The 24,295-nt window shown below is 38.3% G+C and overlaps 1 protein-coding gene across 1 annotated transcript; it reads left to right on the top strand.

Annotated features, from left to right (window-relative positions):
- The first annotated feature begins 23,364 nt into the window (after positions 1-23,364).
- Positions 23,365-23,832, top strand: LOC150076251 (protein ZBED8-like). Its single transcript, XM_090387298.1, has one exon. The coding sequence runs from the start codon at positions 23,365-23,367 to the stop codon at positions 23,830-23,832; it is 468 nt and encodes a 155-aa protein (XP_090243424.1).
- Positions 23,833-24,295: the final 463 nt, after the last annotated feature.

The following is a 24,295-nucleotide window of genomic DNA, read 5'->3' on the forward strand; positions in this document are numbered from 1 at the left end:
TGTGAGATAGTTGAAAGCAAAGGTATAATGAGAATGGGTTTAATCTACAGGCCAGGGGGGGATGATTGTGAAGATTATGATGACAGCCTCTACATGCAAACGGAATGGGCAAGTAAGTGCAAATGTCTTATTATGGGTAATTTTAATTTGCCTCTAACTGATTAGAGCAAATGGGGGGAAACCCGACATGGGGGGAAAAATTTTTAAATCAACTAGATTGATTGTTATTTGTATCAACATGTCAGGGAAAAGAATATTCTAGATGCGATAATCACCCATGAACCAGATGACATAAAAAGGCTTACAGTACTGGAACCAGTAGCAGGAAGTGATCACGGAGTTTTACAGTGGATGATGAAGAGAGACAGGTAGTAGAAGTTAAAGTAAAAGGAATGGGTTATAATTTCAGGAAAGGAAATTACGATGCCTTAAGATGCTTCATGGCCTCTATTAACTGGGTAGATATTTCACAGCAAGCAAATATAATTGAATTATGGTATACCTTTAAAACATTAATTACAGAAGCCTTGAATGTGTATATACCATTAAAAATTACTCCACAAGGAGGATTCCAAGTTGGATGAATAATGAATTTGCCAGATTACTTGAACAGAAAAAGACAATATGGAAAAAATACAGAGCAATAAAAAGTACTGCAGCCTATAACAGTACAAATTGATCTGTAATAGTGCCACAGAAAAGGTTAGGCTGGCAAAGGCAGATTATGAGAAATTGCTGGCAAAGAGAGCAAAGAGTGGGGATACGGAATTCTTCACATATATAGATACAAAAAAGGGAATGACAAATCAGATAGGACCCTTATGTAATGGATGTGGGATAGTATTAGATACTCCCAGCTGATGTTGCAGATGAACTCAACAGTTACTTTGCACCGATATTTACAGAAGAAAAACCCTTTATGTCAATGAGAAATTATGACCGTGAAATTGAAAAATAGGATATTAATGAAATTGAAATTTTGTATGATTATTGAATGAAAAAACTTTTGAGCCTACAGGCGAGTAAGGCTCCTTGGGATTGATGGCATATACCCTATAATTTTAAGGGAGGCAGCAAGTGAGTGTATTGAACCATTAAGGCTAATTATGAGAGCATCACTGGACTCGAGCGAGATTGTTTGGATTGGAAAAGTGTCAATGTATCACCAATACACAAAGACAGTTCTAAGAGTGTAATGGGAAATTACCGACTGGCCAGTCTAATTTCAGTAGTAGGGAAAATCATGGGGGGCAATGATCAAGGGTGGAATTCAGGATCGTTTAGATAGAAGTGGAATTCTGAAGGATACACAGCATGGTTTTGCAAAGGGAAAATCATGTTTGAGAAATGTGGTTAGCTGTTTTGACATGGTGAATCCTGAGTTGGATTAAGGGAATAATTTCAATACTGTTTATTTATATTTCAGCACACATTTGACTCAGTCCTACATGAGAGGTTACTTTATAAGCTGGAACAAGTTGGAATCACAGGGAAAATCCTTAGATGGATAGCAGGATGGTTTCTGGGTAGAAGGCAGAGGGTTGTGATAAATGGTTATTCCTCAGATTGGATTAATGTAAGAAGTGTGGTTCCCCCAATGATCAGTATTAGGACCACCGTTGTTTTTGATTTTCTTAAATGACATTGTTGAAGGGATAGAGGGCATGTTGTTCAAATTTGCAGATGATGCAAAGATCAGTAGAGTAGTTAATGATCACTGCCAAGCAGAGCATCTTCAGAAGGCGCCTCCGTAGCCAGGTGGGAAGGAGCAGCAGCAGCAATGCGCAGCACACGCTTCTTGATTAGACCGGGGTTCGAGCCTGTCACCACCAAATACGGAGGATGCGGAAAGGTCAGGAAATGACCACCGCATATCCCGGAGCAATATGGCCTTAGTTGCTAATGCTCCTAAAAACTAAATAACAACATGATATATGCATCTTCAGAGTGACATAGATAGACTTCAAGGATGGTCAGAAAAGTGGCAGCTCTGCTTTAATTCAGCATAATTCAAGGTCTTACACCTGGGGAACAGCAACCTCAAAATAACTTATACATTTTGTAGAGCTTAACTAGTCAGTAGTGGGAGTTACGATACAATCACACATGAAGTTTTCTGGTGGATAGGTTGCAAGGCACATGGTGTCCTATCATTGATTTATTAAACATTTGTTAGTAGAGATAAGGATGTCACAATCCCATTATATAAGGCTGTTGTTAGACCACACTTGGAATATTGTGTTCAAGTATGGAGACCACACCTAAAAAAAAAAGACATCCAACTTCTTGAAAGGGTCCAGAGACGGGTAACTCGCCTGGTGAGATAGGTTAAATGGCACCCATATGAGGAAAGACTTCGAATATGTGGGTTGCACAGCTTGGAAACTAGGCATCATAGAGGAGACTTGATTGAGGGGTTTAAGGCTCCGAGTGGCAAAAGTAAAACGAATGATGATGCAATTTTAGAGGCCATAAATTAAAGTTACAGGCATAGCTGATTAGACTGGATTGCAGAATGTTTTTTTATAGCCAGCGATTTATAAATTACTGGAATAAGTTACCTACATGGGAGGTTGAGGCTAACAGTTTGAGGAGATTCAGAGATCAGCTGGATAGTCACCTACAGGAGGAGGGAAATGCATAGGTTGTGTATTTCCTTTTATTTTATTATTTATTTTATTTAATTTTACTATTATTATTATTTTACACCTCTTTTTTTTTTTTGGATGGTGCAGCCTAAGCTTTAGGCTGCCAAAATCACCATATGGTCATTACTAATACTAATACTATAATGGATACAGTGGCCATATCAGCGATTTGGTTCCTCTTTCTGCAAGGAAAAACACCCAAAACAATCCACAAAGAAATGGTTGCTGTTCATGGAAAAGACCGCCCAGGTTACAGCATTGTTGCACATTTGTATAAATAATTCAAATGTGGAACAACCTCAGTGCATGATGAAGAGTCCTAGGATGCCCAGCAACTGCTGTAACAGAGGAGTGTTGCAAAAATTGAAGCATTAATCCTGGAAGGTCGCTGTATTAGTGTCAAAGAACTAGTTGCAAAGCTCCAAATTAGTGTAGGGTCTGTGGAGAGCATCAGCCACTAACAGCTGCACATTAGTAAAGTGTTGCTGATGTGGTTTGGAAAAGTGTGGTTTGGTAGATGGGTTCCCAGACTTCTGACCTTTTATCAGAAGAAGGAAAGGGTACAACGTGAACATGAAATGTTGTCAAAAGGCTAATCACCATGGATAAAACTTGGATCCATCACTATGATCCCAAAACTAAACAAATGTCAAAACAACGGAAACATGAAAAATCACCATAACCCCTCCCCCCAAAAAAAAGGCAAAAATGGAACCAACATTGGCAAGGTGATGCTGTCAGTTATTTGGGATCGGCATGGTGTAATACTAACAGATTACTACTATGTAATACTACTGTGTCAGCAAAGTATTATTCCAACCCCCTCATAAAGCTATGTGATGCTATAAAAGAAAAAATATGGAGAAAGCGGTCAAAAGATGTATGCCTACTCCATAATAATTCTAGTGCATTCCTTGCATGCTGCATTAAGGTGTGTCCACAAATGTGGGTTTGAAATATTGCCATATCCTGCTTATTTCCTCAACCTGGCACCTTCCTCTTTCCTTCCCCGAAGTCCTTTCTTCATGGAAAACACTTTGTTGCTGATGATGAGGTGACAGAAATGTGTCATTTTGTCTGGTGACTATGTTGAAAAAAGTGTAATACATAGTGTTTGTTTCAACCTTCTGTTACAACTACTCCCAGGCAAATACAAATATTTTTCGACCCTCATACAACTGTACATACTAGCAAAGCTCCATAAGATAAACTGTTATGTTTTTATGAATAAACAACCTTAATATGCATGTATATTTCCCTGATCAATTAATAAAAGATAAGAAACTAATTACAACATACTTTCTAGGTAATGTATATTTCATGCTATGTTAACAAGAGTTTTATGATTAACTGGGCTATTATTATTTATTCATCATCATCACGATCCTTCAACCAGTAAGTTTCACCACATAAAATAATTCTGTCAAGAGTTTTGCATCTGTACTAAGGGTCCACTGGACTGTACCTATTTCAAAAGTTTTACTTCATAAGGTACAAACCACAGTGATCATAAAACAATGAACTGTCAGGTGAACCTCACAAGCCACTACATCCAGGGCCATGCTGGGGCCCAGATCTTAGTTGGTTTTGTTTTCCAGCCAATGACTGACAAAAGTTTAACATAAATTTAATTATAATTAAATCTTTCACTGTGCTTATGTTATTCAGCAGTGCGATTTCACATCCATGGACCTGGACATTGTAGACTGTGGATCAGTAAGTAGTTCATCATCAGCCATTTTCAATCCACTGCAGGACGAAGGCTTCTCCAGCAACTTTCCAGTTCCTTCTGTTTTGTGCAATGGTCGTCCATTTACTACCCACAAACTCATGAATTTCATCTGTCCATCTCCGTCGTTGTCTTCCAGGTTTTCTCTTAGCTCCTCTTGGGTACCATTCTGTTATTTTCTTAGTCCATCTGTCATCATGTCTTCGAGCTATGTGTCCTGCCCAAGACCATTTTAATTCTTTAGTTTTGATAAGAATGTCCTTTACTTGAGTTTGCTACCTAATCCATGTGTTTCTCTTCTTATCTAACAGTCTGATTCCCAATATAATTTGTTCCATTCTTCGCTGTGTAGTTCTCAGCTTCTCTTCCATTCTTTTGGTGAGTGCCCAAGTTTCACTTCCATAAGTCATGGTGGGGAGTATACATTGGTTCGTTATTTTACGTTTCAGAAAAATTGGGATATTGCTTCTCAGTATGTGACTATATTTCCTGAATGCTGTCCATCCAAAATTTATTCTTCTTTTGACTTGCTAATGAATTGTCCCAGATAAGTATATGACTCCACCTTTTCAATTACTGCTCCTTCAATCATTATATCCCTTTCTGTGGCATGCTTGTTCATCATTAAGTAGTTCTTGGTTCATCATTAAGTAGTACTTGTTCATTATTCAGTAAGTAGTTACATGTATACAAATATATACTATTTTTATAGGAAACTGGCTGGAATGGTATCTTATCAGGATGCTGCCACATTACACTATTTCAGTGTAATAAAAAGGGTGACAAATCCCTCCAATCCAATTATTATCGTCTCCCATTGCACTTACTTCTACACTTTCTGAAGTAATGGAGAAATCTGTTAACTGCCAACTCTTAAACTATCTAGAAACCTTCCATCTGATAAATGATCGCCACTATAGATTCTGACAGTGTCGATCTACTTTTGATATACTGGCTTATGTTACCCATCTGTGGATGGGCAACACAGTGGAAAAGTTTGGTGAAACTCAAGCAGTTGCTCTTGATATTTCAAAGACTTTTGATTGGGTCTGGTATAAAGGTCTTTTAAATAAGCTTCCATTTTATGGCTTGCCAACTGTTTTTGTAATTCAGTATCCAGTTTTCTCTCTGACTGCTCATTGCAGTTGATGGTAGATGATGCTCTGTCTTCTAACTTCTCTACTAATGCTGGTGTTTCCCAAGGTTCAGTTCTTTCTCCCACTCTTTTATAATAATGACCTTCCATTGACTGGAAATCTTATCCAAGGTTTTGCTGATTATAGTATATTGCATTAAACCGTACAGTTTAAGAAACCTTGCTTTGGACAAACAGCTTCAGCTATGCGAATATGCACTATCAATTCCTTAAATGTTGATCTCCAGGTTATTCTCCAGTGGGGCAAAGTTAACTTAGCTGATTTCAATCCTTCTAAAACTCAATCCCATCTTATATCTCACAAAAAGGATTCTTCTTCTTCTTCTCCTATGCTTAACTTTGATGACAGATTTCTAGACAAGATAACATATCTCTATCAGAGATTACTCTGACTTCAAATCTCTCTTGGCATAAGAACATCGCAAATATTGCTTCCTCTGCATCTATAAAAAACTGAGTTTTCTCTTTTGCTTTTCTGCATTACTTTTCTTCCAAACAGCTGTTCACTCTGTAGAAATTAAAAAAAATCTGCACTACCATGGAATATGATTTCCACATCTGGGGCAGTGCCCCCAAAACTTCTCAGGCTTCTAGATTCCATACAAAAGAGGGCACTTAGGTTAATTAATGACCCATCACTAGCAAAGTCTCTCTACTCTTTGTCTCATAGACATTCTGTTTCTGCTGTGTGCCTTTTCTATAGATACCTCCATAGGCATTGTTCTTCAGAATTGGCTTCTATAATTCTTGCTCTCTCTTCCATACTAGTCTGAACACGTGCGGCAACCAGTCACCATCCTTTAACTGTCCAATTTCAAACTCACAGAATCAACTTTTCTTCCTCATTTATTCTTTCAACTTCCATTTTCTGGAACAACCCCATTCACGCGTATTTCCTGATAATTGCAATCTACAGAAATTCAAGTGTAATGTCAACAAGTATCTTCTTTCAACCTGTCAACCTTTAACCTGTGCATGGTACTAATTACTGTAGGGTCTAATACCTCTCGTGCTTGGGGGTTTTCATAACAAAAAAAAAAAAAAAAATATATATATATATATATATTGGTTAATTGAATAAATTGCTTTGATTTGGTTGATTTATTCTATTTTCTGTATATATATATATATATATATATATATATATGGAGAAATTCATATATTCAGCCTCAGGGCCGTTTTAATGCATGAGCGCACCTGGTGCACGGGAGGGGCCTCGGCCTACTGGGAGCCTCACTTGTTGATCTTAAATAATTGTTTAAAGACCTTCTGTCCCATATGCTACACTGCGGTCAAATGCACCACAAACACGGAACATAATGATATATGCATGATGTTTTTAGCTTTCTTTAAATAGTTTAAATTGCTGAAAATATTAACATTTAGAAAAATAATTAACAAATTTAATTCTTGCTTATGATTATAAATTAATAACATATATATAATTCTATATTAAATATATATATATTATATAATTATAATTTTTAAGTGTCAGCTACACTCTGTGCAAAGCTTCTCGCACACAAGTGATGTCACTGATGCATTATAGTTCCGCTGCCCGTCGACAAATTTATTGCCTGGCAAATTTTATTATGTAGATTTGCCGCATCATCATCAGCGTTATTGCAGTTCACCACCATACTGGTTTTTATTATTTGTCATATAATAACCCATCAGTCTTCACCAATATAGTATTTTACTTGTATTTTACGTCCTGTTTTTTTTTTTTTATGAAAACCCCAAACACGAGAGGTATTAGAACCTATAGTACTTAGTACTATAGGTTATAACCTATAGAGAAGATGAAAGAAGATATTTGTTGACATTAGACTTAAACTTCTGTAGACTAATTTTCAGGAAATATGTATGAAAATGGCAGTTGAATGAATAAACGAGGAAGATGAAAAGTTGGTTCGGTGAGTTTAAAGTTGGACAGTAAATGGATGTTGGCTGGTGGCGGCATGTGTTTGGACTGTTTTGAAAGAGAGAGCGGGAATAGAAGCCAATTTAGAAGAACAGTACCCATGGAAGTATCTGTAGAAAATGCATGCAGCAGAAACAGTACGTCTATGAGACAGCGAGTGGAGAGACTCTGTTAGAGTGAATCATTAATTAAACTAACTGTCCTCTACTGAATGGAATCTAGAAGCCTGAGAGAGGTTTTGGGGGCACCACCCCAGATGTGGGAACAATATTCCATGGCAGGGGGATTTGCGATTTATACACAGTGAGCAGCTGTTTGGAAGAAAAGTAATGCTGAGAGCGAAAGAGAAAACTAAGTTTTTTAGATGCAGAGGAAGCAATATGTATAATATGTTTGTGCAAAGAGAGATTAGAAGTCAGGGTAATCCCCAAAAGAGATATATCATTTTGTCTAGAAATCGGAGTGTCACCAAAGATAAGCATAGCAGCAGAAGACTCCTTTTTTGCGAGATATAAGATAAAACTGAGTTTTAGAAGGATTGATATCAACTAAGTTGTCTTTGCCCCAATGGTGAATTATCTGGGGATTGGCATTTAAGGAATTGGTAGCAGATATTCGAGAAGTTGAAGCTGATTGAGCAGGGCAGGGTTTCTCAAAATGGAAAGTAGAATGCAATATGCTATCATCAGCAAAACTATGGATAGGATTTCCAGTCAATGGAAGAAGGTCATTTATATACAAGAGGAAAATAGCGGGGGAAAGAATTGAACCTTGGGGGACACCAGCATTAGTGGAAAAGTTAGAAAACAGAGAGCCATCTACCATCACCCTCAGTGAGCGATCAGAGAGAAAACTGGATAACCAATCACAAAAAACAGTTGGCAAACCATAAGATGGTTTGGTTTTTTTTTTAGGAGCATTAGCAACTAAGGCCATATTGCTCCAGGAATATGCGGTGGTCATTCCCTGACCTTCCTGCATCCTCTGTATTTGGTGGTGACTGGCTTGAACCCCAGTCTAATCAAGAAGCGTGTGCTACGCACTGCTGCTCCTTCCTCCTGGCTACGGAGACGCCACCATAAGATGAAAGCTTGGTTAGGAGACCTTTATGCCAAACACGATCGAAAACCTCTGAGATGTCAAGGGCAACTGCTTGTGTTTGCCCGAACTTTTACATTGAATTTGTCCATAAATGGGTAACATAAGCCAGAATATCACCAGTGGATCAACACTGACGGAATCCATGCTGGTGATCACTGATCAGAGGGATGGTTTCTAGGTAGTTTAAGAGTTGGTGGTTAATTGATTTCTCTATTACTTTAGAAAGAGTAGAAGTAATTGCAATGGGATGTTAATTTGATGGGAGGGATTTGTCACCCTTTTTTAGGAACTGGCTGGATATGAGCAAATTTCCAAGCAGAAGGAAAAACACATTTGGAATAAGAAAGTGAAAAAAGGCGGTAAAGAACAGGAGTAAGTTCACGGGCACACGTTTTGAGAACAAGTTGCTAAGAAAGCTCCAGATCCTGATGGATCTGGAGCTTTCTTAGCATCAAGATTCGTCAAAATCCTTCTGAACCTTTTGACGGAAGACCACAGGAGGCATTGAATGGAGCGTGTTGGGAATGGTGGTCGGTTTTTTACCAAGATCATCAATATACGAGTTGGAAGAAAAATGGGATGCTAGCAGGTCAGCTTTATGCTTGGCTGAACTGACAACAGAACCATCTGGTTTGGACAGAGGTGGGAGCAGATATGGGCAAAAGTTGTGGCCAATAGCTTTGGCAAGAGACCAGAATGCTCAGCTACCAACCATTAGGGCAAGAAGCAAGTTTTCTACTCTTAGCCAGTTCAAACTCTAGTTTAGACTGATTAATAACTGCTTTACAATTGTTGCGAGATTTGGTGTAGGCAGAAAATGGAACTGAAGAATTAGAAACAAGCCAATTACGATATGCAACATTCTTCTCTTGAACAGCCTTAGCACATTTATTGGAAAACCAAGGTTTAGATAAAGGACGAGATTTTAAAGTGGAGTGTGGAATAAAGGATTCCATTCCTACAAGAATAATTTCACTGACATGATCTGAGCAAACGTTGACATCAGAAGTTTTGGAACAGTAATCCGACCAAGGAAAGGAAGAAAAGAAATCTCGCAGGTCATCCCATTTTGCATTCTTGTAATGCCAAACAATACGAGGTTGGGAATAGCCATGAGATAGAGGCTCCACGTGAGAAGAGACAGTCACCAAGTTGTGATCTGAGGTGCCTAAAGGACCACTCACTTCGACCGTGTACTTAGAAGGGTCGTTTGTGAGAGATCAAGATCAAGTGTGTTGGCTGTATGGTTAGGATTGTCCGGTATTCTTGTAGGTAAATGAACAATTTGTGTAAGGTCATTAGTAATGGCAAAAGTATCAGCATCTTGACCAGCGGGTCAGTGTGACGAGAAAACGGAAGCCAGCTGGAATTGTGAACATTAAAATCACCAAGAAAAATTACCTCACTGTTAGGAAAGTTGGACTGGAAAAAGTCAAGTTGCAAAGAGAGGAAGTCAAAGAGCTCCGAATGATTAGTGGAGTTGGGAGAACGGTAGAGACAACAGATGAATTTGACACAATGAGGTAGAGAGATTTTAAGCCAGAGAAGATCGAAAAGAAGAGATTCCAAGTCTCTGACAGGGAATATCGGAACAGACATATGCACAAGTACCACCTTTGAGGCGAAAAGAATCATATAGTGAATAGTTTGGGCAACTGAGATGAGCAGTAGTTGAATCAACTGATAACTGAGATTCTGTCAGAAAAAGTACGTGGGGTTTGGCAGAGTGCAAGTGGAAATGGACATCGCTGAGATTAGAATTGAGACCACATATATTTTTGAAATGAACTAGAAGTGTTTTGGAGGTTTAGATCTTTTCACAGATAAGCTTACTCTATTAGTTTGACAATTCATGGTGTATTCAATAGTAAGAAAAAGTGAGTGGGACATGCTATATGAAGTAAATGAAATTTTAGATATGGCGTATACATGGTAAGAATATACCCAGATCCTTGACATAACGTGGTCTTGACAATGTGCCCCCCCCCCCCCCCCCCGCATACACACTACTCGGACTCCCTCCAATCACTATCTGGGTGTAGAGGTAGCAAGATTATACACTAGCTGATGCAGAAGCCTCCTAGAGAGTTAGTAATATGTTCAGTCCGGTGTACTAACTAGTGGCCGGCCTGTGAACACTGTTTTAGAGCTGTACCCTCGAAATGTAAGGATGTTCATCATAACCTCAAAAGTCATCAGTCATACTGCATGATGGAAGAGATGGGGAAGGGTTGACCGGAACTTGGCTCTGGAGACTAAACATGGGTTCTACCACTTCAAGCCTCCAATAAGTAAAGTGGTGGTATTTCACTGGTTGATGAGAGTCATCTGCCACATAGTACTGCCTGGTAACACAGAGGGGCAGCATTCCTCCATGTGGTGTGGGTGCCACACCTCATCCCCTGCTTATGTTGGTTCACACCTGGGTGGTCACCTACCATGTGCTTGTGCATGGAGGTTATGCCCAGGGTTACTAAGAGTCCCATCATCATGCAGAGGATTTGGCTGTCACAGACCGTCCGGACTTTGCTGAAATTGGGTCCACTTGACTTGAGTGTCACCCGAATATCAGTTCCATCAGCGTTTTAGACTGCCAGTTAGCAAGTACAGCTTGTCTGGCATATCTCACTTCATCATGAATGTCTGTGACAACCTCAAGGACTGTTGGTCATTTATATCAGATAAAATCTTAAAATGAAACGGATTTTTGAAAGTGGTGCTGCCAAAAGTTTCCAGTAGCTGTTTTAATACATAGGGCTAGGAATGCGAGTAAGAGAGACCCAGAAAAAAATGAAAACAAAATTTAAACTGAATAGGGGCCACATTTGGAAATTTGCCCGGGGGGGGGGGCTGAGAGTTCTTAAAACAGCCCTGTTCAGCCTATAATGTTTCAATTTTGACAACAGAGAAAAATATAATGTTTATATTCTTCATTCATATACTGTTCACTTTCCTCCAACAAATTCTTTTCACACTCTTGGCTATTAATTTAAATAAGGGCAAGAGTTTTTATTTCTATCCAATTCCTTACCTAATTTCACCTCCTGTTAAGTAAACTGGTATATCATTGCCTGTGAGCACAATACACAACATGTACACAAAAGTATCAAGCTCTACCTTTGCAGTAAGTCACAAGACAGGTCAATAGATAGATATATCCAATAACAGAAACCACATATATACAGAAAACTCTCATAAATAATATATATACACTCAGTGATCACTTCATTATGATCAACCTATCTGTAATAGACTATGCTACATAGCACACCATATAAAAAGTTGAATGGCTTTGTATGGTAGACAATGGGTAATCCACATCATGTTGTGCAAGTCAAATTGATAAAGTAACAGTTTTGGGATGTAGTAAAGCTATCATGGAGTTTCAAAGGGCATGATTGTGGGAGCTCGTGCACTGAGTGCTTCCATATTGGAAGCGGCATGTCTTACGATGTCGAACAGGTCAAACCACCTCCTACTGACAGAACTATAAATGATTATGCAAAGTGGATGTTCGTGGTGAGTGAAGGGTGCATGTTGTAGAGACTCAATGGCAGGTCACTGTGCAATAGTTGACTTCGCAATACAATATGGGAATGCAAGAACAATATCCCAAGTGATAATGCGCCATATACAATTAGATTTATGGGGTTCCACAGCAGACAACCCAAGAGACACCTTCTCCTCACCGCTGATCATTGTTGATGGTGAATGCTGTGGTGTCAACAACATGCTGTTTGGACACTGGAGATGAGTGTGCTGGTCGGATGAGTCCAAATACCTGGTGCAACATGCTGACAGATGCATTTACATGTGGCATAAGCAACACAAGTCCACGTATGGTGTCCACTATTCAGGTAGGTGTTGATGATTGTTTTTTGATATGGAGTATGTTTTGCTGGCAAGAACTAGAACCCCCAGTGCATATGGAGAAATGTTCCACTGGTGAGGTCCGCCATCAGCTCTTATTTATATATTTTCCCTGACAGAAATGGGAAATTCCAAGACAATAATGTGCCATGTCATCGGGTGCCTGCACTGCACATACATGGTTCAAGGAACACAGTGAAGATATTACCCATCTTTATTGGTCTCCAAATTCGCCTCACCTCAGTCCAATTGAACACCTGTGGGATGTTTTGGAATGAGAAGTGAGGCACATGGCTGTAGATCCTAGGGGCATCTTTAGACATCTAGTGGAGTTAAAGTCTAGATGAATAGTGGCCGTTATCAGTACAGATAGTGATTCAAAGCTTCTACATATCTACTTCACAAAATTTGATGGCTATGTGTGCAAGAGTACAATTTTATATCAGTCATTTCTGACTCGGGCTTTTACCACTGTTACAGACCAGTCTATTCCTATACAAGGAGGTATTTTTAATGCAAAGCCAACTCTCTCTCTCTCTCTCTCTCTCTATATATATATATATATATATATATATATATATGTATACAGTATATATACATGTCACAAGCGACACCACCACCACGTTCATGAGTCTTTCATAACACACACAGAGCATGCATAGACCATCTAAAGCTAATAATACTGCATTAAAACTTAAACATTTACTCAAATTTCAGTTAAATATTAAAAACAAATAATTGCCAGATTTCTTTTTGTCCAATTTTAATGATATTTCCATAACTCAATAAAACTTTCTCTATGAACCAAATATAAAATTTCACGAAAATCCATCCATGGGGAGTGCTGTTCTTACGCATGTATGGTAAGACATGTCAAATATAATAGGTGCTTACAAATAGTCCTTACAAATATAATAGATCCTTATGCATATATTAGCATGTATGCATAAGGACCTATGTTAAAAAGCCTAGGTATTCTCTTATGCAATGTAAAAATTCAACACATCAGTTTGCCATTCCTAACGAACAGAATGAGCTAAAAATTTGTTGTGAAGCGAAAAATGGCTGAAAGAAAGAATTCTCTACTTTCACATGTAAAACAGCTTGAATCAAAAATAAAAAGTCACATGCTGTTTGTAAAATTTTTAATATGCTGCATACAGAAAGAAATGTTCAAAACCATGCTCACCTCTTATGCCCTTGGTTAAAAAAAAGTTCAAATTGCTAAAATGAAGTGAATAGCAAAATCTAATCTCTGATTGATAAAACTGATGGACAGGTGGGTGTAACAAGTAAAGTCACTATGATATACAAGGGAGGTTGAAAAGTTTTTGTTTTGCCCTCTCATTGAAGGAATGCTGGAAAGTTGTAAAAACCCATGGCGAAGGTAAAGAAAGCCTGCATGAGAATGTCGGATAACTTACGTGGAAAATTAGTTTTCCGATACGGCACTCTAGCACTGCTCACTCGGTAAACAGATGGTAGGTGTTATCGGTCTGGAGCAAAGTCGAGAATGATATATTGATTGACAGGTAGGTGTGGCAAACGATGTGCTGATTGGCATGCAAACACAACACACGATAACATAGGTTTAGTATCACTTTAGCAGCACTAATGGTAACTTGTCCTAATCGCACATGCCCTAATCTTTTTTCACCATTACAGTATTGGTGAAAATGGTGAAAAAAGGTCAGGTTACCTTGACTTGAATCCCATGGGAGCTTGAACCCTCCCGAAGTGGAGGGGGTAACATAACCTTTTTTTCTTTAGAATCAGTCATATTTGGGAATACATTCATAGAAAAATAAATTTTTTTATGACTGTATTTTTATTTTCTTGTTCAATAATATGCTCTAATGGTGAAAAAAAGCCAGGTTACCTCCACTTGAATTCCATGGGAGCTTGAACCCCTCCCAAAATGGAGGGGGGGGGGTAACCTAACCTTTTTTCTTTAGAATCATGGGTGGACTAGCACATAAATTGTTTATTAACAAAATATTAATTTTTTATTACTGTACTTTTATTTTTAAAGACACTCGTGCGGATACACATGTATCGTAACATGCTACTATTACCTGGATGGGATCCAGGTAATAGTAGCAGACAGAGGACAAGATTCCTCTGTTTGCTGCATGCCTTCACAAATTTTTTTCAGCAACATTCCCTTTAAATGAAGGTACTTAATGACTTCATAGTGCTTGATTCTCTCAACAGTTGTCATCTTCATTCACCTTCCACAACCTCTATAAAGGAGACTATAGTCACAAACCAGAAATTTTTTGTGGACACATAAGTCACAGTACAGACTAGGATCAGCAATATTGGCTTTTAAGAAAATCTTTGTGATCTAAATTGGGCTAAAAACTTTTCAACCCCCTCCTCATACAAAGGCATACAGCAATAACTTGCTGACTCATTTAACAGCATCACATTTTCAGATTTTACCCTAATAATAAAACATGACTGACTGCAATCAATGCATGAAAATTAGTAAAAGTGCCCTTTGGGCAGTTACTGCTAATGATTAATTATCAAAGTTTGGCATGAGTGCCTATTTGAGCATCTGTGGGCCGTTTTACACAGGGTGTGCTTTTGCATTATTGCTGTAGTTTTACAGCTGCGCACATGCATTTTTTGTTGGCAAGAATGGTTTTACAGCCAGCAGCAGATTTTGATTTCAGATGCAAAAGAAATATGAACTCTGATGAAAAATAACATTTAGTTTGTTTTAATTTACATGCTTGTTAGCAGTGATATTCAGAATCTTTTCAAGCCTGCAGCACAAAATTTAATATTACAGATTATAACAGCAAATAAAATTTTGCATAAAACACTGATTGATGGGTGGGCTTATCAGGCAACAAAAACACTAGGAAATGACTGATTGATAGACACTTCTAGGTAATGAATTCATAGCTATGCAGTTTCCTGCAAGCATATTCAGTTGACTATAACCAAGTGATCAGTGAACAAGTACGTTATGCACATTACAAGTTTAAATTCACACAATACCATACCATGAAGTACTGTAATATTTTTGGGGGAAATTACCCTGTAAAGTTTTCTGACATGCATCTTTTCTGGTTGTTGTTATGGGTTTGATAGTGCACCCACTGTTATGGCTATAATGCACCTATTCATTTATAATACAAGGAAATGAGAAATTTTTGTAAAATCAATCAGAAATGATTAAAAAGTCCAGTTTGCTTTAGGTAGTTGAAAAATTCTGAAATATTTGCGTTGTCACCAATGAGATTCTCTAAATTTATTGGTTTATCAAGATTTACCAGTGATAGCAGGGTTGAAGTTCCATCTTGTCTATAGTAAGGGTAGTCAATGAGAATGTGTTTAACAGTCAGATTTGTATAACATTGTGGACACTGTGGTGGATTGTGTTCTGTTAGTAAATAAAGATGAGTATAACCTATTCTTGTCCTTGAAAGGACTACTTCTTCTCATCTTGATGTAAGGACACTGGAGTACCAAATTTTCGGATCCTGTTTAAACTGCAAGAGTTTATTATTAGTTTGAGAGTGCCAGATTGTTGTAGGCTCCTTCGTAGCCAGGTGGGAAGGAGCAGCAGTGCGTAGCACACGCTTCTTGATTAGACCGGGGTTCGAGTCCGTCACCACCAAATATGGATGCGGAAAGGTCAGGGAATGACCACCGAATATCCCCGGAGCAATATGGCTTTAGTTGCTAATGCTCCTAAAAACCAAAATAACAACAACAACAGCCAGATTGTTGTCCATTCTGATAGGCATGCAGCATGAATTATTAGTGCATAGTCTGATGCTTGAACAGGGATATTGGTTTAATCTAAGGTGGATTTTTTGCAGCTTTGTTGGCATATTGTATATTTAAGAAAAATCAACATATCTTTGAGTGTGAACAGCATGAAGTTGTCTGACATTTGAAGCTTGTAAAATATTCCTTCCCCATTTACAGAGGTAGGTGTCACAGGTCGGTATAGAAGGAGGTACCCATGGTGGTTGAGTACAAGTTGGTACCTGTTGTACGGAATGGATGGAAGCATTCCAACCCTGCATCAGTTCAAGAAGGAAAAGACCAGCTGGTTTTACTATGCTAGGATTTCTGTAGAGGTTTTTCTAATGGTGGATTGAAAAGGTATGACTAAATGGGATGCAAACCCCTGAAGTTTACATCCCCCCAGTGCAAATGATCTGGATTCAACACTGGTCAGAACAAAACCCAGGGGCTCACATCTGGTGAGTATGGGCTTGGCGCACACCCAGGGTCCTCAGCTGGATATCATCATTCTTCTCTTTCTTGGTGATTTCCTTCTACTTCTCTCTCTCTCTCTCTGTCTCTCTCTCTCTCACACACACACACACACACACACACACACACACACACACACACACACACACACACACACACACACACACACACACACACAGGGTAACTCAGAAATTTTTTTTGGCTGGTGCAGCATAAGCCTCAGGCTTCCTTGCACCATATGGCTATTAATAATAATAATAATAATAATAAAAACCCGTTCATAAGTAGGAACACCTGTACATCATATCAGCATTAGTAGAGGCATAAGATGCAAGAAAGCAAGCTTATACAGCATCAGCCAGAAAAAAAAAAAAGTTTGTCAAATATTATTATTATTATTAGCCATATGGTACAAGGAAGCATGAGGCTTGTGCTGTACCAGACATGAGAGAGAGAGAGAGAGAGAGAGAGAGAGAGAGAGAGAGAGAGAGAGAGAGAGAGAGAGAGAGAGAAGTAGAAAGGAATCACCAAGAAAGAGAAGAGTGATGATATCCGGCTCAGGACCCTGGGTGTGCCAAGACCATACTCACCAGATATGAGCCTGGTGATATGTTTGTCTAATTCTGCCTTGAATTTATTTAAGCTATCAACTTTCACAATGACAGATGGAAGTTTGTTCCAGCAATCAACTACCTGCTGGCTAAAGGAAAATTTCTGCACATCTATTTGACAACTGTCTTTCCTCAATTTGAATTTATGCCCCCTTAGGTTTGTAATCTGAGCAAAAAGGAAGAATCCCATCAGCATTGAGCCTGCTCAATCCATTCAAGGTTTTATCTACCTCAATTAGATCACCTCGCAGGTGCATAGTCTCCAGAAGCTGCAATTTGCAGAGTTTAGGCCTTTCTTGAACACCAACCCTTTGTTCCACTCACCAATCTCATTGCCCTTATCTGTACTCTTCCAGCAGCTCTACATCTTTCCTAAAATGAAGCTTCCAGACCTGTATACAGTACTCAAGGTGTGGCCTGACCACTGCCTTATACAATCACCTCCTTATCCCTGCTTGCAAAATTCCTGTATATCATTGACAGGACCCCATGGTCTACTCTGGCAGCCTGTCTACATTGCTAACGAAACTTCATATCTGATGTACAATTACTCCCGAGTCTCTTTCATTCTGCACTACCCTGAGTGTAACACCACCCTGTTGGTACATTTCTCTGGGTTTACTGCTACCCATATGCAGTACTTTACATTTGTCAGTGTTAAACTTCAGTTGTCACTTCTCCGCCCATCTGCCCAACTTTTCCAGATCCTGATTCAGCAGCATACTGTCATTACTGTTATTAACAATCCTCCCAACCTTTGCATTATCTCAAAACTTTGACATTAAGCTTGATATGCTTTCATCAATATCATTGATAAATATACAAAACAACAATGGGCCCAACATTGAACCCTGGGGGGACACCACTAATAAGATTAGTCCACGAAAAGCAGTATTCATTGATTACCACTCTCTGTCTTCTCCCTCTCTCAACCATCCTTTTGTCCATTGTAGCAACCTGCCCTTAATGCTGCTATAATTTGTACAGTAGTCTTCCATGTGCAACAGTATCAAAAGCTTTCCTGAAATCCAAGTATATGATATCAAAATTATTTTTTGCATCCAGTTTTTCACTGTTTTTTTGACTCAGAAATTCTGAAGCTTACTCAAATGATAGTTGGCAGAAAGTATAGTTTTCCATTCCTCTTGCATAACCACTTGAGCTACCTATGTAGGAAGCATTGGTCTGGCTCTTGTCCAATATTCAGTTCATCCTGTAAGTGTTCTAAAGGGTTCACAAGATTCTGCATCAGACATTCCAACTTTTGTATGTTCATGCACCATTCTTGAACAACTCTAGTACTATGGCATTGGGCATTATACTGCAGAATTAAATTCAATGATAAATATTATGTAAAATGTGTGCCAATAGCTGCTGTGGAGAGACTTTTTGGTCAGCCTGCAATATGATTATGAATTAGCAGTTTTAAGAAAATGGTGAAAAATCAATTGACAAGAAAACCATTAATTCTGAAAATGAACTGTACTATTACAATGCTGTTTAAGTATAATTTTAAAAAGTTATCTGTAATTGTCTAGTTAATCAATTCATGACAGGCCTTGCCATAGCTGGGTCAGGGCGTATATATATATCCAATATGTTAAATTAAATAAAATAAAACATAAGCCAGTAGTATGGCAAAAACTCCTGTAACTCTATATATATATATATATATATAGAGTTACATATTTTGTGTCTTAAAATCTACATAATTAGCATTAGTAGAGGCATATAATGCAAGAAAGCAAGATTATACATCACCTCACGTCTTCCCATTTCATCTCTCCATTCCCTCCAAACATTTGTACAGTTATTCCTTGAATTTATTTAAGCTATCAATTTCCATGATGACAAATAGAAGTTTGTTCCAGCAATCAACCACCGTCTAGCTAAAGTCAAATTTCCACACATCTATTCTGCAACTGTCTTTTCTCAAGTGCATAATCTGAGCAGGAGGAAGAATCCCATCAGCATTGAACTTGCAAAAGCCATTCAAAGCCTTATACACCTCAATCAGATCGCCTCACAGGTGCCTAGTCTCCAGTTGCCGCAGTTTGCAGAATATAAGCCTTTCTTGGTAAGAGCACCCGTTTGTTCCTCTCGCTGATCTCGTTGCCCTTCTCTTTACTCGTTCCTGCAGCTCTACCTCCTAAAATGAGGACTCCAGACCTGTATCCAGTGCTCAAGGTGGAGCCTGACTATTGTCTTATGCAAAGAGATAATAACATCCTTATCACTGCTAGCAATATTAGCATTAGTATTAGTAGAGGCATATGATGCAAGAAAGCAAGTTTATTCAGCATCAGCCACAAAAAAAAAAAAAAAAAAAAAAAAAAACACAACCACTACTCCCATTTCACCCCTCTGTTCGTTCGAAATACCTGTCCAGCTGAGCCTTAAATTTGTTTAGGCTATCAACTTCAACAACAAGTGATGGAAGTCTATTCCACAAACCAACTGCCCGCTGGCTAAAGGCAAATTTTCGCACATCTATCCGACATCCGTCCTTCCTCAATTTGAATTTATGCCCTCGGAGGTGATTATTCTGAGCAAGAGGAAGAATTCCATCGGCATTGAGCATGCTCAAGCCATTCAAAGCCTTATACACCTCTATCAGATCACCTCGCCAATGCCTAGTCTCCAGACTCTGTAATTTGCAAAACTTAAGCCTTTCTTTGTAAGAGCAACCCTTTGTTCCATTTACTAATCTTGTTGCCCTTCTCTGTACTTGTTCCAGCAGCTTTACATCCTTCTTGAAATGAGGCCTCCAGACCTGTATACAGTACTCAAGGTGTGGCCTGACCAATGCCTTATACAAGGGAATAATCACATCCCCATCCCTGCTAGAAAAATTCCTGTATGTCATTGACAAGACACCATGAGCTACTCTTGCAGCTCGTCTGCACTGCTCAGAGAACTTCATATCTGCCTGCACAATTACCCCCAGGTCCTTTTCATTCTCTACCACTGTCAGTGTAGTACCGCAGAGTTGATACGTTGGTCTGGGGTTACTGTTTCCCATATGTAGTACTTTACATTTGTCAATGTTAAACTTCATTTGCCACCTCTCAGCCCATCTGCTCAACCTTTCCAGATTCTGTTGTAGCAGCATAGCATCAGTAGTGTCCTTAACAACCCTGCCAACCTTTGTATCGTCTGCAAACTTGGACATTAAGCTTGATATACCATCATCAATATCATTTATAAATACAGAAAACAACAATGGACCCAACACTGAACCCTGAGGAACTCCACTAATAACATTAGTCCACATTGAGCAGTGTCCATTGATTACCACTCTCTGTCTTCTGCCACTCAACCATCCCTTTATCCATAGCAGCAATTTGACTCCAATGCCACACTGCTCCAATTTGTGCAGCAGTCTTCCATGCGCAACAGTATCAAAAGCCTTTCTAAGATCCAAATATATAATATCAAAGTTATTCCCTGCATCCAGTTCTTTTGTGAGTACATCATAGTATCCAATCAAATTGGTCAGACAAGACCTGCCCTTAACAAAACCATTCTGTGTCTAGATGATCCTGCTGATATTACTGTATATCACTGATACTGTATATCATAATGATATTACTGTATATCATTGAGAAGACCCCATCAGCTACTCTGGTAGCCAGTCTGGACTGCTCAGAAAACTTTGGATCTGATTGCACAATTATCCTCAGGTCTTTTTTCATTCTCCACTACCCTGAGTGTAGAATTGCACAATTGGTACATTACTGTGGGATTACTGCATATTACCATATGCAGTACTTTGCATTTTTCAATGTTAAACTTCAGTTTCATTTCTCAGCCCATCTGCCTAAATCTTCTAGATCCTACTGCAGCAGCATACTGTCATTAATAGCTCTGACAATCTTTGTATCATCTACAAACTTGGACATAAAACCTGATATACGTTCATCTGTATTTATCTATATTTATATTGTATTAATGTATTTATATAATATTAAATATTATTATTATATTTGTACACCTGACGCTTGATTATCCTACCACCACTACGCCACCATTGATTTCATCAGCTCTGCACTTGAAGTCTAAGGTAAATGCTAATTTATTGTTTGTTTTTTATTTTAAGATGTTTTACAACTATTTATTAAATAATCTTTATAAAACACTCATTTTTAATGTAAAAATGAAGTATAACATATAAGAAATGCCTATTTTATGTGTTGTTGGGGAATGAATCACAGGGAATCAATGTATTATTGGTTTCAACTTACAATATTTTCAACATACAATGGGTTTTGTGGAACGAATTACCATCAGATGTTGGGGCCCACTGTATTCTAGTACTTGACATTCTCCATGCCTGCCTACAGGATTGGAATATGGCTATAGCAAGATTTGATACTCCTTAGAACCAATTTCTACTGCTCTAAGGACAATTACAGCAGTCATTGCAACATGAAAGATAAGATTACTGATTGTGATCAGTAATTAAGAGATAATTACAAATTAATACACTGTTACACCGACTGTGATTATTACTGTTGTTAACAGCATCATGTTCTGGAACTGCTGCAGAGTTCTGATTGATCGATCAGAGAAATCCCAGATCCCCACCCTACCCCCAAAGCAGTGATTCTTAACTGATGATATCCATACCCCTTGGGGATATGGGGAACCAAATGATGGGATACGGGACTCGATCTCTGAACAATTTAAAAAAAAAAATGTTGTTAGATTAGATTATTAACTATCATCATTATCAATATGGATTGAGGCGGTGAGGCTGTTAACCAATCAGCGATCAGATCACTCAACACAGACGTCTTCCCATTTCCCAGTATTGCCAGTTGATATGTTGGTGTGGTCAGAGTTAGATTACTCCCTCCGTCCAGCCCTTAAGTACACCTTTCTTTTTGTTAGAAGTGAGTGTCTATTTCGAAATAATATTTTTCAGATACTGTTACTTCATAAAAAAATTATTTTTAATTGAAATTTAAATTTCCACTTTGCATTTAAATTTTTTTTATTATTTTTTCACAGAATGTTGCGAAATGTCGTCTGTCAAAAAATGGAACTGAAAGACACCAATGCATGATTTGCAATCTGATAATGAGAATGGAAATTTGAAGCCATCAGGATTGAGAGAACATCTCGAAAACAAGCACAGCAATCATGCTGGAACCTCGATTGATGCTTTTAAGTTGAAAAGAATTCGTTATGATTAGAAAGGAACTCTTTCATCATATGGGTTTGCTTCTCCAGGAAAACCTCTTCTGGAAGCCTCCTACAAAGTTTTGTACATGATTGCCAAAGAAAAGAAGCCCCACACAATCAGAGAAAGCCTAGTGAAGCAATTGATTCAGGTGTCCTTGTCAATGACACTGTATGCCAAAGAATTAAAGACATGAGTGAGGACATAATAACCCAAGTTGTCAGCGAGATAAAAAACAGTCCTGCAAAAAGTCAGCATGCAGCTCAATGAATCAACTGATGTTTCAAACCACAGTCAATTGCTCATTTGTACGCTATGTTCATGAAAAGAACATCAAGGAAGAGTTTTTATTGTGTGATCGACTAGAAGCAATAACAAAAGCAGCTGATATCTTCAAGTTGATCCAATTGTTCTTTGATTTCCATGAGTTAGCATGGAATTTGATTGGGTCTATTTGTATGGATGGAGCTCCTGCCATGATTAGCAAGCACTCTGGATTCATTGCTCTGGTCAAGGAAAATGCTCCACATGTGTTGATCACACACTGTGTTCTACATCTCTAAGCTTTTGCATCCAAAACATTGCCAATGAAACTTAAAGAAGTGATGGAATAGTTGTGCAAACAGTCAACTTTATTTGTGGATGTGCATTAAATCATCAGCTATTTCAAACATTGTGTGATGAGATTTGAGCAGAACATAGTGTTTTACTGTACCACACAGAGGTACATTGGCTAAGTCGTGGCCGTGTTTTTGCAATTGTAGTGGAACTACAGGATGAAATTTTTAAATTCCTCAAGCATCAACAATCCCTTCTTGCAAATCATTTTGAAGATGAACATTTTATTGTTAACCTGGGATATCTGGCTGATATTTTCAGTCTTCTCAATGATTTGAACATGTCGATGCAGGGAAGGGATGTGGATATTATTCATGCCAGGGGAAAGCTTGTGGCATTTATGAGGAAAGTAACTATTTGGAGTCGCCATGTTGAAAACGGAAACCTAGCAAACTTTCCAATCCTTCATGATATCCTTAGTGGAGATGGTGAAACATTGCCTGCGAAAATACTTCAAGAAGTCAAGAACCATTTGGAAGTCCTGGGTACAAATTTTGATGGTTACTTCTCAGATATTAATGATCTTATCATGGAATCTGTTTTGATCATGAACCCTTTCTCATTTGATGTATCTATGATGAGTGACAACGATTCAGCAAAGGATGATCTCATTGATTTCCAAGACCCAAGAAAGAAAGCTAATTTCGAAAAGGCTGAGCTGGACATCAAGCAGATTGCAGCATACCCTAGCATGGCGATGAGGGCAATGAATGTTTGGTTCCCTTCACAACTACTTATTTCTGTGTAACAGGATTCTCTGCATTATTGAACCTGGAATCAAAGTGGAGAAATCGACTTCATGCGTCAGATGACATGTGGGTAACATTGTCAGTAACTGTACCTTGATTCCATGTTTTGATTGCACAAAAACAGCAAAAATCTCACTAGTTGTAGCTAGCATGTGTATTTGTGATTTGTCATTTTTATATAAATAAATATGATAAAATCCTTATGATTTTCTTTCAACTGTTATGTTCCTAGCTATTCATATGTAAACCAAGCTATTGACATCTTTTGAAGTCATAATGGTGCCTTATTGGACTGGTGATTTTCAACAATCTGGCGAAGGGGATATGGGGACATATTTGGTGGCAATCCATTGGGGATCTGTAATCGTAAAAAGGTTAAGAACCCCTGCTCTAAAGATTAGCTCTTTTGTAATTATATATACTGATTTAAAAAAAAAAAAAAAAAAAAAAAATTGATTTCTT

The sequence above is a fragment of the Mastigoproctus giganteus genome, chromosome 13 (assembly GCF_048544385.1).
Source record: "Mastigoproctus giganteus isolate SK-2022 chromosome 13, ASM4854438v1, whole genome shotgun sequence".
Classification (NCBI taxonomy): domain Eukaryota; kingdom Metazoa; phylum Arthropoda; class Arachnida; order Uropygi; family Thelyphonidae; genus Mastigoproctus; species Mastigoproctus giganteus.